Raw genomic sequence first — 19,111 nt, forward strand, 5'->3', positions numbered from 1 at the left:
TGATATAAGTCAACACATTTTTCTAGTTATTTATTTTTTGGCTTTGCATATGATGGTTTTTGTTACACTGGAAAAACTTCATTTTTATGTAACTGACTTTATTGATTTTATGTTTCTGGGTCTTATACCTCAAAAATCCTCCCAATTCCAAGAGTATAATAAAAAACATTCCCACTGTTAAGTTTAGGACTTTTTTTTTTTTTTTAATTTTTTTTTTCAACGTTTATTTATTTTTGGGACAGAGAGAGACAGAGCATGAACGGGGGAGGGGCAGAGAGAGAGGGAGACACAGAATCGGAAACAGGCTCCAGGCTCTGAGCCATCAGCCCAGAGCCTGACGCGGGGCTCGAACTCCCGCACCGCGAGATCGTGACCTGGCTGAAGTCGGACACTTAACTGACTGCGCCACCCAGGCGCCCCAAGGACTTTTAATGTTTTTATCATTTATACTTAAATCTCTGATACATCTGGATTAATTTCACCATAACTTTTGTTTTTTCCTAAATGGCTACCTCACCATCCCAAATCATTTATTGAGTAATCTGGTTGTGCCTCACTGTGAAGATATCTTTATCGTAAACTAGATGCATCATATAAAAACTTTATCAGATACTTGATAATATATATGACATATATGTGATCTGTAATGGGGCTCATCATAGACTTATATTTTTTCTTTGAACTTCTAGTTTATTCATGAGCTTGTTTTTAATACTGTAATTTCACATCATGTTTCAGTATATGGTAGGGCTAGTCCACTCATTTACTTAAGAATTTGGGGGATATTCTTATTTAATCTTCCAAAATTTTGGAGCCAATTTATTTAAGTCCTTTAAAAAAAATCTCCTTGGGGCACCTGAGTGGCTGAGTCAGTTAAGCATCCAACTTCAGCTCAGGTCGTGATCTCATGGTTTGTGAGTTCGAGCCCCACATCAGGCTCTGTGCTGACACAGGCTCTGTGTCTCCTCCTCTCTCTGCCCCTCCCATGTTCATTCTCTGTCTCTCTCTGTCTCTCAATAATAAATAAATGTTAAAAAATTTTTTAAATAATAAAAATTAAAATTAAAAAATCTCCTTGTTATTTTAATTGGAATACCATGATTTCACAGATCAATTCAAACAGAGATAACATTTTTATAATGTTGAATCTTCCTAGCCTAGCATTGTCTTTTAATTCCTTGCTTCACAAAGTACATCACCTGGGAAGTGGGTAAAAATGAGGACCCTTAGGCCTACCCAATCAGAATCTGCATTTTAACAAGATCCCCAGGTGGTTGGTTTGCACCTTCTAGTTTGAGAAGCACTGTTTTAATTCACTCTGAAGCAAATCAATAAAAGCATTTTTTAATTAACTTGTCAGAATGCAATAAAACTTGTCAAGAAGCATTCAGTGAATATGTGCTATGTCTAGCATACATCTGTGGGGACATCTAAACATGTACCTAGAACCATCAGTAGACATTCTTGTGAGGACAATGATTAAAGAATACCTAAGATAACGTGTAGTGAAGGAGCAAGAACCAAGGCATTAAAAATAAGTTCTACTGCTATGAGGAAGGTGCTGAGAAGACCAGGAACTGCAGTCCCTACCCAGCACTTCACTTGTAGAGCAGGGGTGTCACCACAAGACAGGCAGGCCACTGTTCCCACCCCTAGGTCTTAGCAGCAATACAGAAGTTTTGCTCATGGGGAGAGACTGTAAAATAGAGAGCTCCAGAGTGCTGCCTGGAGGGTCTGACTGAATTTGGAACAAAGTGTGGGGAGTTCATGCCTAAGTATTTTCTGGAAAACAATGGAGATCTTTGGGGTGAGCAATTAGGAGGCAGCTGGAAGTTCTACGATAATAGTACCAACAAACAATAGACTAGCCGGATGTTTAACAGAACCAGGTAAGGAGACCATTAAGAAACTTCATGGGATTGGAGCAAACCTCAAAGACTGCCAAAGAGGTCCCTGCAAAGGGGACTGACTTTGACTTGATCAGAATGTGCAGCAATTAATGTCCCAGAGGGTTGGTGAAAGCAACAGAGCAATCAGCTAGTAATTAATGGAGGCTAACAGCTGGGTATGATACCAATAGAAGCAGACCAGCCAGATGCTTAGCTGGAAGATGAAGGAAAGAGTCAAAGAGAAGTCAGCCGAAACACCAGTCATTCCTGGTTGTCAGGGACACTTATCCACAATCAAGGCTTCCTCCTTTAAGGAGCAACACCAGAGGCTATCAATAGCAAGAGAAATAGACTATAACATCTATTTCTAATAGTCAAGCCAAATCACTAAATGAGCAAAAGGTGGGTGGAATTAGTATCCAGCATTGCTATAATGTTATCTAAAATGTTCAGTTTTCATCAAAAACTACAAGATGGGGATGCCTGGGTGGCTCAGTCGGTTAAGTGTCAGACTCTTGATTTCAGCTCAGGTCATGATCTCACAGTCTGTGGGATCGAGCCCTGCATGTGGCTCTGCGCTCACAGAGTGGAGCTTAATTAGGATTCTCTCTCACCCTCACTCTGCCCCTCCCCGCCATTTCTCTAAAAATAAATACCTAAACTTTAAAAAAAAAAATTACAAGATAGGCAAAAAAACAGGAAAGTGCGACTCACAAAGGGAAAAAAGCAGGCAACATAAACCACCTTTGAGGGAGTCCAGATGGTGGACTTAGCAGACAAAGTCTTCAAAACAGTTATTATAAATATGTTCAAAGAACCAAGGCAACCATTTTTCTTAATTTAGAGAGAGAGTGTGCAAGTGGGGAAGAGGAGTGGAGGGAGAGAGAGAATCTTAAGCAGAGCTCTATCCCATGACCCTGGGATCCTGAGCTGAAATCAAGAGTCAGACCTCAACTGACAGAGCCATCCAGGCACCCCAAGGCAATCGTTTTTAAAGAATTAAGAGAATATATGATGTTAATGTTTCATCAAATAGAGAATATTTATAGAGAGGTAGAAATTATTTTTTCAAAAAACAAATGAAAAATTTGGAATATTTTCAACATAGTAACTGAAATGAAAAATTCACTGAAGGAGATCACAGATTTAAGCCAGCAGAACAAACAATTAGAGATTAGAGATCATGAAATAGGAAAAGCACAGAGGAGGGGCACCTGGGTGGCTCAGTCCGTTAAGTAAAATCCGACTCTTGATTTTGGCTCAGGTCATGATCTCACAGTTCATGGGTTTGAGACCCCATTAGGCTCCATGCTGACAGTGTGGAGCCTGGTTGGGATTCTGTCTCCCTCTCTCTCTTCCCCTTCCCTGCTATCTCTCTCTCTTAAAATAAATAAATAAACATTTAAAATATTGAAACAAAAGAAAAAAGGAAAAAGAAGAAAAATTAAATCACAGAGAAATGTGAGACACCATTAAATGTACCAGCATACATGTAATGGAAATTTTAGAAGGAGGGGAGGAAGAGAAAGGAAAAAATATTCAAGGAAACAATGGCTTTCCATTATTTCCATTTTCCAATAATGGAAAACTTCCAAAATTTGATGAAAAATATTTTTATGAAAAATATTAAGCTACATATCAAAGAAGCTCAACAAACTCTGAGTAACAAATTGGAAAGAAATCCATACCCAGACACATCATACCCAAAATGTTGAATGACAAGGCAAAGAGAAAATAGTGAAAGCAGCAAGGAAACACAAGTAATCACATACAAAGGAAACCAAATAACAGCAATAGCTGACTTCTCATCAGAAATACTGGAAGCCAGAAGGCAGCAGCATATTCTAAGGGCTGAATGAAAAAAACCTGTCAAACAAGAATCTCCTATCCAGCAAAACTATCTCTAAAAATGAAAGCAAGCAATGAGCACACTCAGATCTTGGTTTCTAATGCTATTCTCAAGTAAGAGGAACCTGGACTCCTTGGAGAAATGGCTAATTATAGCCATTCTGCTGAAGCAGAAAATATATGAGATGAGTCTCAAGCATTTTCTAGTGCCAGAAAAGAAAAAGTGCTAAGACACCCACACCCACACACACACGCCCGCACACATGCACACACAGGGATATGTCAAAGGTACATAGGCCAACTGAGAGAGCTCCCAATGGCCAAGGTGAAACAATGTGAGTAATAAAACAAATAATATTAGATTATAACCCAACATATAAAATTAATATCCATGGTCCCTTTGACAGCACATATACTAAAATTAACATCCATGAGTTGATACTGATATACATAAATGATTAAAAAAATAAATGGAGGAGAATAGACTAATCTCCCAGACAGATGATCCAAATAGTTTATAACTCCCCACTTCTTCAGTGTGGGCTACACATTGTAACATCCTTCCAAAGAATATGGTCTGAATATTAGAGGAAAGAGTAACTGTATAGTGGATAATCCCACAGAATATTACAGCAGCCAGATGATCAAAGTTGACATCAGTAGTGGTAAGTCATGTTGACAGTATGCTCCTTTGATAGGATGTGATGAAAATGGCACTTCACCTCTCTGATCTTCCTCCCAAAAACCATTTAACCCCAGTCTAATCATAGGAAAGACAGCAGACAAATCCTAACAGAGGAACAGTCAACAAAATACTTGACCACTTCACAAACTTTCAAGGTCATCAACAATAAGCAAAGCCTGAGAAACTGTCAAAGCCAAGAAAAGCCTAAGGAGACGTGACACTGAATGTAATGTGTTATCCTGGATGGGATCCTGGAACAGAGAAGGACATCAGATAAAAAGGATATATGAATAATATTAATTATAAGTATTAATCATAAGGCATCAATAATGGTTTATCAATTTTAATAAATATTCTACTGTAAGATGTTAATAATAGGGGAAATGGGTATGAGATACTTGGGAACTCTGCACTCTTCACAGTTTTCTAAAACAGTCTTAAAGTAAATTTTATTTTCTTAAAATGAAGAATAGACATTCCCAGATAAACACACACCAAAGAGAATTTGTTGCTAGCAGACCCTCCCTTACAAGATATACTAGAGGAAGTTCTTCGGGCTGAAAACAAATGACACCAGAAAGTAACTTAAATCCATGTGAAGAAAACACATAGCACAAGTAATGGTAATTGTGTAAGTAATTATAAAGGACAGTATAATGACATATTCTCCTCTCTTAATGGATTTAAAAAGCAATTCATAAAGCAGTATGTATATAGTTCTATTGTGGGCTGGTAACATAAAAATGTAACATATTTGATAATGACAGCACAAAGGCAGGGTGAACAAAGCTATATTTGAGTAAGGAAATAGCACAAGATGGTAACTTGAATCCACAGGAAGAAATGGAGAGAAGCACATTATGGTAAACAGGAAGGCTAATACAACAAACTCCAGGAACATACTTCATCTCCTTTCTTCTGGCAGCTTTTAGACCCCTTCCTCACATTTACAAGATTAACTCAAAATGTATTATAAACCTAAATGTAAGACCTATAAAACTCACAACAGAAGACATAGGTCTGAAGCTTCATGATAGTAAGTAAAGGTTTTATTTTATTTTATTTTATTTTATTTTATTTTATTTTATTATTTTATTTTATTTTATTTTTCAGAGAGAAAAAGCATGCATGCACATGGGGAGAGGCAGAAGGAGAGGGAATCTTAACAGGTCCAGCAGGGCTCGATCTCACGATCCTGAGATCATGACCTGAGCCAAAATCAAGAGTCAGACACTTAATCGACTAAGCCACCCAGGCAACCCAAGTAATGGTTTCTTAGATATGACACTGAGCTCAAGTGCAAAAGAAAAAAATAGATAAATTAGAGCTCACCAAAATTGAAAACTGTAAACAGCACCATCAAGAGAGTAAAAAGGAAACCTACAGAACAGGAGAAAATATTTGCAAGTCATATATCCGACAAGTTATTTGAATCCAGAATACATAAAGAATTCCTATAATTCAATTATAAAAAGATAACTCAATTAAAAACTTATTCAGGGGCTAAGGGCTTGAATAGGTATTTCTCAAAAAAGACACATGGCCAATAAGCAAATGAAGGGAAGCTCCATGTTAATAGTCATTAGGGAAATTCAAATCAAAACCACAATGAGGTATCACTTCACATCCACTAGGACAGCTATTAGAAAACAAACAAAAAACCCTGGAAAGTAACAAGTATTGGTGAAGATGTACAGAAATTAGAACCCTCATGTGTTGGTGAAATGTTGGTAAAATGGTACAACCCCTTTCTTTTTTTTTTTTAACATTTATTTTTGAGACAGAGCAAGACAGAGCATGAACAGGGGAGGGTCAGAGAGAGAGGGAGACACAGAATCCAAAGCAGGCTCCAGGCTTTGAGCTGTCAGCACAGAGCCCGACGCGGGGCTCAAACCCACGGACGGTGAGATCATGACCTGAGCCGAAGTCAGACGCTTAACCGACTGAGCCACCCAGGAGCCCCAAGTGCAGCGCCTTGCAAAACAGTTTTGCAGTTTCTCTAAATGTAAAAATGTCACCATATTTAACTCACAATTCTACTTTTACCTCTATGTCCGAGAGAAGAGGAAACATACATTTACACAATACTTGTACACAAAAGTTCATAGCAGCATTATTCTTAATAGCCAAAAACAACCCATGGGAAACAACCCTTTAACTGCTGAATGGATAAAACGTGGTCTATATCCATACAAGGAAATATTTTTAGCCATGAAAAGAAACAAAGTACTGACACATACTACAACATGAATCTTGAAAATATTGTTGAATAAGCCAATCATGAAAGACCACATACTATATGATCTCTTTTCAGTGGAGTGTCCAAGGGCACCTGGGTGGCTCGGTCGGTTGAGCATCCGACTTTGGCTCAGGTCGTGATCTCATGGTTCATGGGTTCAAGCCCAGAGTCAAGCCCTGTGCTGACAGCTCAGAGCCTGGAGCCTGCTTCGGATTCTGTGTCTCCCTCTCTCTCTGCCCCTCCCCTGCTCACACTCTGTCTCTCTCTCTTTCTCTCAAAAATATAAACAAATACATACATACCTACATACATACATACACACACACACACACAAATAGAATGCCCAGAACAGGCAAATTCACAGAGACAGAAAGTAGACTAGTGTTCATCTAGGGCTGGAGGGCAGGAGTGAGGTGAAGTGGGGAATGGACAAGGATTTCTAATGGGTACAGAGTTTCTTTCTAGGGTGACAAAAATGTTCTCAAATATTATGCTGATGGTTACACCATTCTGCGAATATACTACAAACCATTAAAATGTGTGCTTTAAATGAGTGAATTATATAGTACATGAATTAAAACCCAATACAGCTGTTAAAAAAAAAAAAGGTAACAAGAAAACTAAAATATACTAAGCAGTGAATGCCAGGCTTGTAAAAACCGATGCTATGTTTTACTTGTAATCTAATAAATGTCCACCCAAACAAATAAATACCACAGAAATTCTGCATGGAGAGAGCACACAGACTACTCCTTGAACTTTGTTACCGGCCACTCTGTACCGAGATGGGTTTTTTTGCAGGTGTTGGTTCTCCATCAAGGAAACAACGTGGATGCCATGACAAAACTGAGTCAGCTGTAGTCATCCTGTGGCTTTTCAGCTATCATAGACAGGTTTGGGGCCACACATACTGCTGGGGACACTTATCCCATTCAAGACAAGGTCACTAATAACTGTATAAGTTATGAGGCTGACAAAGTATTGCTATCCTGGTTCTAATGGATCACCACAAGGGTTGTGACATCTATTTCACAGATGTGGAAACTGAGGCCTGTCTAATTAAAAGGCATGTTCAAAGCTAGAACCTGGCAACACCAAAGCTGATGCTCTTTCCCCCATCCTTCCAAAAAAGTCCTCCGAGTCACATCCTGCGTGTCTTTAACTTGCCAAAATTCAACTGTATGCGCTCAGCAAAATAGTGAGAGTGTTAACTCACAGTGTAGATGTAAGGGGCTCACATCTTTTCACACTGTGACCATCATCCCAGCATCCTCTATACCGAGTAAAAACTACATGTTTAAAGAACTTTCTCTCCTTTACACAGAACACTATATTTTGGCATGTGTACTTTTTCTCATACCGATTTTTACACGCATTCTACACTTTTTGTGAGGTTGTATACAAAACACTTTGAATATGATACTTTATGGGTCACTTAAGGAATTCTCGAGTGTTATCTGGACTCTACATGATTTCTAGACTGATTCATGCTTTCTACGTGATTTTTGACTCTAGACCCTAACCTAGCAATAAAATGCCAACACTACTGGGCCGTGAGTTCCTGGTGCCATTTCTTCTTTTCGATGGCCCTGAGCTCTTTTGACTTAAGGTCTAGGCTTTTCTAGACAAAAACCAAGGTGGCTTGGGTCTTGGTGTGCACTGGCTCAAGCCCTTGTAGACAGAAGGAGACAAACACCAGAAACAGCACATTTTGCCCTCTCCTACCTCCTCTGCTTGTAGGGTTTCGCTTTCAATTTTCTCAAGTAACTCATTTCTCAGCAAGATCTCCTTGTCCAGATGGATGGACATTTCCGTTGATCTCTGTAGCTTGCTCTGAAATATAACAACACAGCAAGTCTTTAGCAAAGATGATCGCTCAGGACTACAGGACACGTACTAAGCAGGACAATATGAGACTGTCCAGGAACTTGGGCCTGCCCTTCTCACAGCTGCCCATATCTTTAGAATGCCGGCACCCAGATGGGAGGGGGAGGTGAAGACCTGCAGAGTGGCCAGACACACCAGGATCCAAACCCTGCCCCACCATTTACTAAAAGAAACCTTGGGCAGGTCCTGGAACCTCTCTAAACATGGTCGCCTCACAGGGCTGTGGGGAGAGGCTTAAGGGAGATAAACATGGCAGAGTGCTGAGCATGGTGCCTGACACATGGAGACACTCACACAAACAGCTGCCATTACTAGATGAAGAGAGAGAGATACTCCCCTTGAGGTAGGTGCCATTATCCCACTTTATAGGTGAAAGAACTGACTCCTAAGAGGGTGAAACAAATTTGCCCAAGGTCATAGAGACAAGAGGTTAACAAGGGTCTGAACCCATGGGCTCCATGGGCTCCACCCGTCTCCAATGCCTGTCCGAGCTGGGCCTGCTGGCATCATCAACTCCTGCATGGGCTGCCCTGCAGCTTCCCATCATCACCTGCGGCTACCTTTCACCAGCTCCCCCCAGGCTCCTGTTTCTCAGATTTGCCTCCGTTGCACCTTTGTCTCCCAGCAGGAGTCAGCCTGGAGTAGTTGGGACACACTCTGCTGGGCTGAAGAGTGGGCCAAGGGACAGAATCCAGCGACTCTGAGGGGATCGCTCAACAAGTTCTGAGACTCCGCTTACCCAGCACCAGGCACTGGCCAGCACAACGACCTAGGCCATGCCACCCAGAGGCCGGCTTGGGGGCTACATGGAGGCTTAAGAAACAAAGTAAAACTGCAACTGTGCTGAGCCCTAAGAAGGGGAGGACAGCGGTCGAGTTTCCCTGGGGGATAGGATGCTGGAAAGTGAGCTGAAGGGTTATATCAAGCGTGTCTAGGTAAGAGGGGAGGGAAGAACATGCCGAGCTAAGGAAAACCCTGGGAGAGGAGGGTGCTGGGGCATTATGCCCAAAGTATCAAATCTTAGAGCAGGCAGAAAAGCCTAGAGCCATGTGCCTGGGGGACTCCACCACCCTCCTTGTTCCTCTTCTCGCCAGACCTCCCTTCTCTAAGGCTCATTTCCTGCTCCACCTTCTGCATGTAGTTGCTCTGCCTAGGAAAGTGCCATGGGTCAGAGACCAGACTGAGGGGGTGGGCTGTGGGGCAGTGGGGGGCAGCGTAGGACTTCACTGCAAACCAGCAGGTCACAGGGGAGAGAAGGAGAGCAGAGGGAAGGCACTAACCCCACAGTACAGAGAGACAGGGCAGGAAAGGAAGGACCGCAAGGGCACCTGTAAGGCAGTCCCTGGCTCCGGTGGGGCAGGGCCCTCAAGGTGTGAGGACAGCAATTTGTGATGCTGAGCGGGACGCCGGTCACTTAAGGTGGCTACTTCTAAAAAGGTACATCTGCTGTCTCTTGCTGTGTAACAAATTATCACAAATTTTGTGGCATAAAACAACACCCTTTTATCATCTCAGTTTCTATAGGACAGAGTCCAGGCACAGTGTGGCTCAATTCTCTGCCCAGGTAGGGTCCTGTGGGGCTGAAATCAAGATGTTGGCCAGGGCTGGCTCTCATCTGGGGTCCTCTTCCAAGCTCACAGACCGTTGGCAGAATGCATCTCCTTGAAGTTGTAAGACTAAGGTCTCTGTTTTTATCCTGGCGGCCACAAGGTCCCTCTATATTTAAGCCAGCCATGGAGAACTTCTTGCTTAGAGAATTCCCTCCAGTGCTTCAAATCTCTGACTTCCTCTTACAGACAAAACTCTCTGCTTTCACAGGGCTCATATGATTAGGTCATGTCCACCCAATAATCTCCCTATCTTAAGGTCAACTATGCCATATTATATTATGTAATCATAGAACAGAACCTAATAATAGAATCCATCACACCCACAGCCTTGGGGATTGTACAGGGTGTATACACCAGGGGGTGGGGAGTCTTGGGGGACATCTTGGAATTCTACTGACCACAAGGCACTAGTTTACATGGAGATCACTAGTTTATAGTCAATTAGCAATGACACATCACAGGTGTCATCATACACTTATATTCTACTAGGTTCTATCAGGGAGAGCTTGACGGCATAAAGTCAGAGAAAAAGGTGCCCCTTTGGCTGAGGCTCCTGGACCAAACTCACAGAAGAGGCCATGTCTGTTTCCTTTGCATCTATACCCTCAGCACTTAGCCTGGTGCCCGGCATGCCACAGGTCCTTGGTATGTTTGGTAACAGTTATTCTGCATATGAGCTGCTGAAGTGAACACCTGGTAATAGCTATTTTCGTGCTTTCACAAGGTCTTACACTTGGGTGTTTGATATTTATATGAAAGTGGTCTCTCCTGCCACCACCATCCCCCCACCCACCATCCTCTAAACACACACCTGAATTGCTAGCAGCTCCTTTGACAATGCTGGCTAAGCACTTGCTTTGGCCAGGCACTGTCCTCGGTGCTAGGAACATGGTGCAGACCAGCCAGAGCTCTGTCCTGGTGGTGAGTCGCAAAAATCTGTCTCTGAGAGGTGAGGCACCATACCCATGGTCCCTAGTGGAATACCCCTTCAAACTCAGGTGAGGTAGGACTCCAAAACTCAACAGTTGTTCTGCCTCCATTTCCCCTAGGAGACCTAACAACTGAGACATGGAAAAAATGAGCCGGCTCCTCCCTCAACCTGTCACTGAGTCCACTGTAGGATTCCTGTAGGCACCTCCTCCCAAGCTCCACCATCTGCTTACTATTATTTGAAACAGGCCTGCAGGAATGATGGCCTCTAGGGTTCTGACCAGAATAGTTTCCATCCCACTCACTGTGGCCTGTGTTGCTGCTGCATGGGTATGGCCAACAATTTGTCCTCTGCATTGACACTTGTCCTAAAGAGCTCAGGCCCTGGACCTGGAAGTTTCATTTTATAAACCAGTAGCTCCACTCCAAACCCCTAGCTTTTCTACACAAGACCAGACAGGCTCTGTGCTACTTAAGTTGATTCCACGGGATAAGATCAAGATCCAATGTGATGCAACCACGTACTACTCAGCTTTCTACCAGTGAGGGCCTGGGAGTCATGGGGATTGGCTTTATCTTGAAGTAACAGTGATCAGATAAGCTAACTACTGATGAGATAAGATCAAAATGGATGATCTATTGCAGATGGATGACACATGAGTTTCAAAATGCCAGCACAATGCTGTCTACATGCTTTATGCCAGGGAGAAGCAGTTGGGTTAGGTGGGACACGTACCGGACTAGGAGTCCCAGCCCTGTCACAAACTTGTTGCTTGAACCTGGCAATCATTTTCTCTTTGGGCCTCAAGGTTTTCATTTGTAAAAGGAAAATGTTGGACAAACTTAACAGTCTAATCTAAACATCTCCAAATTTACATTTTAAAATGACACTGTGTGGGCCAAATGAAGACCACCCATGAGTTACCTGAAGCCTGTAGCCACCATTGTCACCAGGGCACTAGGCTAGGGGTCAGCAGCCTTGCTCTGTAAAAGCTGGATAGCAAATATTTATTTCTTTTAATTTTTTTAATTTAAATTTTATTTTATTTTAGAGAGAGAGAGCGTGAGTTGGGGAGAGGGGCAGAAGGGAAGAGAGAGAATCTTAAGCAGGCTCCATGCTCAGTGAGAAACTTGACATGGGGCTTAATCCCACAACCCTGGGATCATGACCTGAGCCAAAATCAGGTCAAACACTCAACTGATTGAGGCACCCAGGTGTCCCAGATAGCAAATATTTAAGCTTTGCAGGCCAAAAGGTAAAATTGAGGATATTATGTAATTACTTATATTAACAAAAGAAAAAACAAATTTCTACAAACGTTTTATTGATGAAATTTAAAATATAATAAGTACATTTTGGAATAGAGGTCTACTAATGAGTAGAATGGAATTTCTGGAGGAGAAACCAATTTGACTTAATTGGGTTTCAAAGATGGTGTTGTCTATAACATCAGTTATAGATGTTCTTCTGTAAAAACCATTCTTTGCTCACAGGCCAGTGGGCAGGATACACTGGCCAGTTAGCTGACTGCTGCATGAAACAATTGTTAGCAGGGTGACTGGACAGTCATGGCTATCATCCCTGCTTAATTATTAATAGTACCTCTTTCTCTCCCAAAAAGGTTCTGTGGGGATGAGGAATTATTTATTAGTTTTCTGATTTTTAGCTAAGAGAGTTTTCTTCTGGAGGGTTTTAAGTAGGGAAGTGCTTATTACAGGCTTAAACAGGGCCCTAAATGCGGTTAGTTCTCAAAACTCACTGTACATATAAATCATCTGGGGCATTAAAAAAAAAAACCAAAACGCATGGCCCTCACCCTCACCCCTTAACTCAATTGGCCAGGATTGGACTAGGGTGTTTGTACATTTAAAAAAAAAAAAAAAAACAAAAGCTCTCTGAGTGGTTCCAATGCACATCTAGGGTTGTGGGAATATTCGAGTTTTTTAGGAGAAACGGCTTGTCAAGAGAAATCAGGGAGCAACAGTAAATGAAGGGGATCCAAGCCTTTTGTAAAACTGCGGTGGTGTCTGGGAACCTCACTGTGGCTGGCAAGGTGGGTGTGGGAGGCCTCAGGAACCTGGACATCAGGGAGGACCTTACTTTGTACGCATTGAGTCTCTGCAGGGTGTTTCCAGATGCCAGCTTTAGCTGGATCAGTTCTTGATTCTTTGCTTCAATGGTCTCTAAAAACTGAGCATTCTCGATCTTCAGCTGCTGAAAATCAACGTCATGGAGGGCCTCGCCCACCTCCTCCTTCTACAGCTCAGAAAGAAGAAAAAAACGACATGAGGTTGTGAGTGCTAAATATGACTCACATCTTGTAATTATGGATGAAATTCTGAAAATTGGTCATCATTTAGTCATTCAACAAACACAGGCTGGGGATCTGCTTGGTGCCAGGACTGGAACAAGGCACTAGGGTAGAGATTTGAATAAATACAATACTCCCTGGCCTCAAGGAACACACATTCAACCAGGGTTCACAAAAAGGTCACTGTGTGGTATAGTGGGAGGGGCAATGGGCACACAGAAGCCCCTCAGCCAGACCAGAGAAGAATGGAAGCCTGGGTCAGTAAGGGCTTCCCACAAGAGGTAGTGCCTAAACAGTGCTATGAAGGAAAAGTAGGAAGGAGACCATATAAAAGTTGTTTTTAACCTGGAAAACCCAGGACCAGCAGCCCATAAATTCCCTTCCTGTGTTCATGTGACGTTTTTGTACTGTGGTTGTATCAGGGAGGGTTCCCTCTCTGACCTGGCCCACCTTACCTGCCTCACCAGGTCTAGGCCATCTTATGTTTGTGGCAGGTGAGAGCCAAATTCGGGAACTGTTCCTCACCCCCCACTCTACTCACACTCTACTACCTCCTAGAAGGCTTCTTCCCTTTCCCTCAAAACAACAAGAACAATTTCCTGAAGCCCCAGTAATGACCCATCCTTCAGCTCAAATACTCCCAAACCATCTTCCACACCAGGAGAATTCCCCCTGTGGCTCCTCGGTCCCTACTGCTGTTACCTCTGGATACCAGTTACACATGAAGCCTTTTCCTACCATCCCCACTCCCTGCTAATCTGTGACCTCCCAAGGGCAGGACCACCTCAGGGTCGGTCCTGTGTGGCAGTGGCTTTTAGGCTAAAAGTCATCCATGCCCTCCCTCTCTCACACGTCAATCTGTCCTCCAGGATGCCTGGGCCTGCACAAAGCCTGGAGTACCAGAATCGTTTCTGGAGGCAGCTCCTCTCTATTTTCGGCACTGCAGCCGGGGCCACATTTTTTCTTACACTCATCTCAAATATCCTTCAATGACACCGCCACTCCAGCCCTCACTCCCCACTGGGGACCTCCAGAGCAGTGTGTTCTCTCCTTCCCACAGTTGCCTGCACACTTGGAGACAGCAGCTGGCCCTCCCGGTTCTTCTTGGGTCCTCCTCTGTTCCCCTTGCTCTCCGGCTCCCTCTCCTGGGAGGGCTCTAGATGACCAGTTCTTCCAAGCGTGCAGCTCTCCCCGAGACACACTGCTCCAGGTCCGGGCTGCTCAGAACAAGAGGAGCAAGCCCACCGCTTTCTCCGTGGAGCACTGTGGTTCTCTGGGTGCCCCCCAGGCCACAGTGTCACCTCCAGCTGGGCTGACTTTATCAGGGACTCCAGGGCTAAGCCATGTGGTGCTTGTGCAGTTATCTTAGGGGATCAAAATGGAGGATCTTAAATTTGTCTTCAGTCACTTTGGGCTGTTAAAGATGTCCCAGCTTGTTGTCTTTTGGGATCCCAAGTCAATCAGGCAAGAGTTCCAGACATGTTAATTCTCCTGTACAACTTCGTGTCGTTTCAGTGGTCACCTCTAATGCACATGCCATCAGTGCTCATATTCAAGTTAGTTAAAAATATATTGAGCTAGGAGAGGATGGAGCCATGGAATCACATTCTAGAGGCCCCATGCGGGTCTGCCTCACTGCCTTTAATCAGGAGCCCATAGAGTCTGTCACAAAGACACCCAAAGCACACTGTACCTGTGCCGTCCAGCCACGTTCCCCAAAAGGGTCAACAAGTATGTCATGAGGGTCTTTCAAGCTCAAGGCAACTATGTCTATGGATCTGCCAGCACAGTAACTGTATGAGTCTACTATTACCGCTGTAACAAATCACCACAAACATAGTGGCTTAAAACAAAAATCCATTATATTCTAGCTCAAGAGAACAGAAATCCAAAATGGTTGTTTGGGCTGAAATCAAGGTGCTGGCAGAGCCGCACTCTTTCTGGAGGTCCTCGAGGAAAATCTGTTTCCTTGCCTGCGCCAGCTTCTAGAGGCTGCCTGCACTCTTTTGTTCATGACCACTTCCTCTACCTTAAAAGTTCATCACTCTGATCTCTGCTTCCGTTAACACATCTCCCTCTCCTGTCTTCCTCTTACAAGGACCTTTGTGATTATACTGGACCTACTCAGATAACCCAAGATAATCTCCCTCTGAGTCAAGGGGAGATTATTTTAAGAAAATCTCAAGATCCTTGTCTTAATCACATCTGCAAAATCTTTTTGCCACGTGAGGTAACAGATTCACAGATTCCAGGGATTAGGACATGATCATCTTTGGGAACACATTACAGTGATACATCACAGTAACAAGGAAGGAAGGTGGGAAGGAAGGAAAGAAGGAAGGAAGAGAGAAGGAAGGGGGGGGCAGAGAGAGAGAGAAGAAGGGAGGAAGGAAGGAAGAGCCACATACCTGCCTCAATTGTAAAAGCATCTTTTTCCTCTGCACTTTGAGAGAAACATTTTTCAAACATAATTTATCCTTCATATTATCCTAAAAAATACAAATAAACTTTAATTCATGTCTCTTCTTCTGCCCTGTTGGTTTGAAAAGTTGGTAGGTTTGGGGCTGCAAACCAAACACTGAACCTAACATTCAGTCACTTATTTTTAGGTCTCCTTACCCACGCTGGCATGGCTGTAGCACTTCATTCATGACCAAGAAGCAGAGGTAACTGGGTCTGTGCCATGCAAATTTTCTATTGCTTTTAAATTCAAGATAATTTGGGTATATCGTTTGGGTACAGGGGCCATTCCTGACCAAAATGATTTTATGATTCTTTGGTCTCTTATTCTCTTGGTAGTTCATATAATTTTTATCACTTATAACACATTAAGGATAATAACCCTACATATGTCCAGGATCCTAAGCTTGACATGCTACAAGATCTTTGAAAGTGAAGGAACATAATTTTATGTCTCCTTATAAATAATGGAACTTGAAGAGCTTGAGATTTATGCAGTCACCTGACTAGATAGGTTCTCATCACCTATCTCTAGAAAACATATCAGATCTTGAAACAAATAGTAACAATAAAAAAGAAAAAAACAGTCTGAGATATTATTAATATTCATCCTGCCTGATTGATTTTAGCCTTGATACACTTGCATTTTAAGACACACAGTGGTAGTGATGCAATAAATCTACATATGTGGACACCATTTATGGTCTTATGGTGGACCAAATGGAGTTGGGCTGCTTCCCATGGATCATTCTAATGTCATCATCTGATGAATCTATTCTCCCTTGCTAAGCCCCAGCCTCCTGTCAACTCACCCTCCGGCGGTTCATGTCCTCAATGTACTTCATCACTTTCTGAGTGGCCAAAATACTCCCTTTCTTCTTGGATATAGTTTTTAGAACATCTTTTTTAAACTCATGCACTGCTCTGCAGACTTCAACCCATCTCATTTCAGCTTCCTCAATGATTGCCTGGAGGAGTCAGAACAAAGAAAGAACAGTTTCCAAAAATCCTCAAGGATATCTCCCTCTAAGGAAACCTAGGTTCCCAGACCTCTTTGCATCCTAACACGTTTCTTCTTAAACTTAGGAAGATATCTGTAAGATACAAATTTGACAATATCAATGTTATTATTAAAAAGCAGGCCTCTGGGGCACCTGGGTGCCTCAGTTGGTTAAGCACAGGCGCCCCAGTGTCTCTCTCTCTCTCTTAAAAATAAACAAACATTAAAAAAAAAGGCCATAAAAAAGGGGGTATCCATAAAAAGGGAGTGAACAAACAAAAACAGTGCCTCCGGTATCTCTGTACATATATATTTCCATATCTGAAATATGATTTATTCATTAAAAATTATAACATTAATATAATGTGATAGGATAGGATATAAAAAACATCTGGAAGGATATACACCAAAACATTAGCCATAGTCACATCTGGAGAGATGGATTACTAGGGAGACAAATGCTCTTTTTTTTTTTTTAATGTTTTTATTTATTTTTGAGACAGAGAGAGACAGAGCATGAGCAAGGGAGGGACAGAGAGAGAGGGAGACACAGAATCCGAAGCAGGCTCCAGGCTCTGAGCTGTCAGCACAGAGCTTGATGTGGGGCTCGAACTCATGCAGTGTGAGATCATGACCTGAGCTGAGGTCGGCTGCTCAACAAAATGAGCCACCCAGGTGCCCCGGAAGACAAACACCCTTATCATACACTTCTGTAACAGTAATTTGAAAATTTGAAAAAAGACATTATAAATGAATATATGTATTGACATGGAAAGATAGTAAGTGCAAAATACAGTTTATAAAATAATATGATACTTTTTATAAAGAAATTCATATATGCCTAGAAAATAATCTAAACTCTAGGAGATAAACACAAGAGTCAACACTAATTACCTCCAGGTGGTAACACTGTGGATGGTTACAAATGTTCTTTTAGCTTACCTATACATTCAAATTTTGCTACAATACAGACATTATCTTTAAATAAGAAAACACAAACACATAAAAACACATTATTTGAAAGAATAAAAGGGTATCTGTAGCTGCAGAGCAAATCATCTTAGTTCAGGTTTTGACCTTGGGCACCAAGAAGCAAAAGATCTTCCTTCACTGGCCATCCCCTTCCCTCCCCGTCATCTTCACATGCCAGAACTCAATCCACCTTCAATGCCACTTTCAACATGTCACTCTCTTGCTCAGCCATCCTTACTGGGGTCATGCTTCCTAAGACATCAAAGATAAAGCCCCCTGACTGGATTCCAAGGTCTCACCGCCCTACTCAGGCCTGATTTCTTCATACATCCCCCAAAGCAGCCTCTTCTGTAATCACATTAGTCCCCTCGATGTTTTGACCTTGCCATGTTAATTCCCACCTCCAAGCCCAGCTCATGTCATTCACCTTACCTAGGGTACCCTTCTTTTCCTATTCTTGTTCTCTATTCCTCATCATTCTTCAAGGCCATGCCAAGCCCTGGGTATAGTCCCATCTCCTCGAAAAAGTCTTCTTTGGCCACTCAAGCCCACATTAGCATGTTAAAATCCAACAATGCATGTTTGGAAAGAGAGAGGAGAGTGGGGGGAGGGCAAGAGGAAGGGAGAGAGCGAGGAAAGGATAGGTCTATGTGGTACAGATGATTCCATCAGTAAAGGCATGAGTCTACTGATCTGTCCCTCTGGAGGCAATGAATGTGAGTCTTTGTGTGCCCACATTTAGAAACAGAAAAATGTGGGGCACCTGGTTGGCTCAGTCAGTTAAGCATCTGACTTCCACTCAGGTCATGATCTTACAATTTGTGAGTTCGAGCCCTGCCTTGGGTGACCTCGAGCACTGCTTCGGGTGAGCATGAGCCCTGCTTCAGGTGAGCCCTGCTTCTCTCTCTCTCCTTGTGGGATTCTGTCTCCCTCTCTCTCTGCCCTTCACTTACTTGTACCCTCTCTCTCTAAAAAAAAAAAAGAAAAAGGAAAAAAGAAAAATTTGGGGCACCTGGGTGGCTCATCAGTTAAGTGTCTGACTCTTGATTTAGGTTCAACTCATGATCTCATGGTTGTAAGATCAAGCTCCGCATCAGGCTCTCTGTGCTGGGCATGGAGCCTGCTTGGGATTCTCTCTCTTCCTCTTCCTCTGCCCACATGCGCACATGTATGCTTTCTCTCAAAAAAATAAAAATAGGGGCAGCTGGGTGGCTCAGTCGGTTAAGCATCTGACTCTTGATTTCGTCTGACTCTTGAGTTCATGAGTTCAAGCCCTGCA

The 19,111-nt window shown here is 42.7% G+C and overlaps 1 protein-coding gene across 4 annotated transcripts in view; it reads right to left on the reverse strand.

Moving 5' to 3' along the window:
* CCDC113 (coiled-coil domain containing 113) overlaps positions 1 to 19,111 on the reverse strand; it is a 32,996-nt gene that overhangs the window by 3,737 nt on the left and 10,148 nt on the right. For 2 of the 4 annotated variants that reach the window (XM_047836397.1, XM_047836395.1), the window contains exons 4-7: positions 16,673 to 16,828; positions 15,809 to 15,889; positions 13,130 to 13,345; positions 8,387 to 8,494 (exon numbers count right to left, since the gene is read on the reverse strand). In XM_047836397.1, coding sequence (XP_047692353.1) covers positions 8,387 to 8,494; positions 13,130 to 13,345; positions 15,809 to 15,889; positions 16,673 to 16,828 — 561 coding nt within the window. The remainder of the gene's footprint in view (positions 1 to 8,386; positions 8,495 to 13,129; positions 13,346 to 15,808; positions 15,890 to 16,672; positions 16,829 to 19,111) is intronic. The other 2 variants (XM_047836396.1, XM_047836398.1) reach the window with 2 other exon arrangements.

The sequence above is a fragment of the Prionailurus viverrinus genome, chromosome E2 (genome assembly GCF_022837055.1).
Source record: "Prionailurus viverrinus isolate Anna chromosome E2, UM_Priviv_1.0, whole genome shotgun sequence".
NCBI lineage: Eukaryota > Metazoa > Chordata > Mammalia > Carnivora > Felidae > Prionailurus > Prionailurus viverrinus.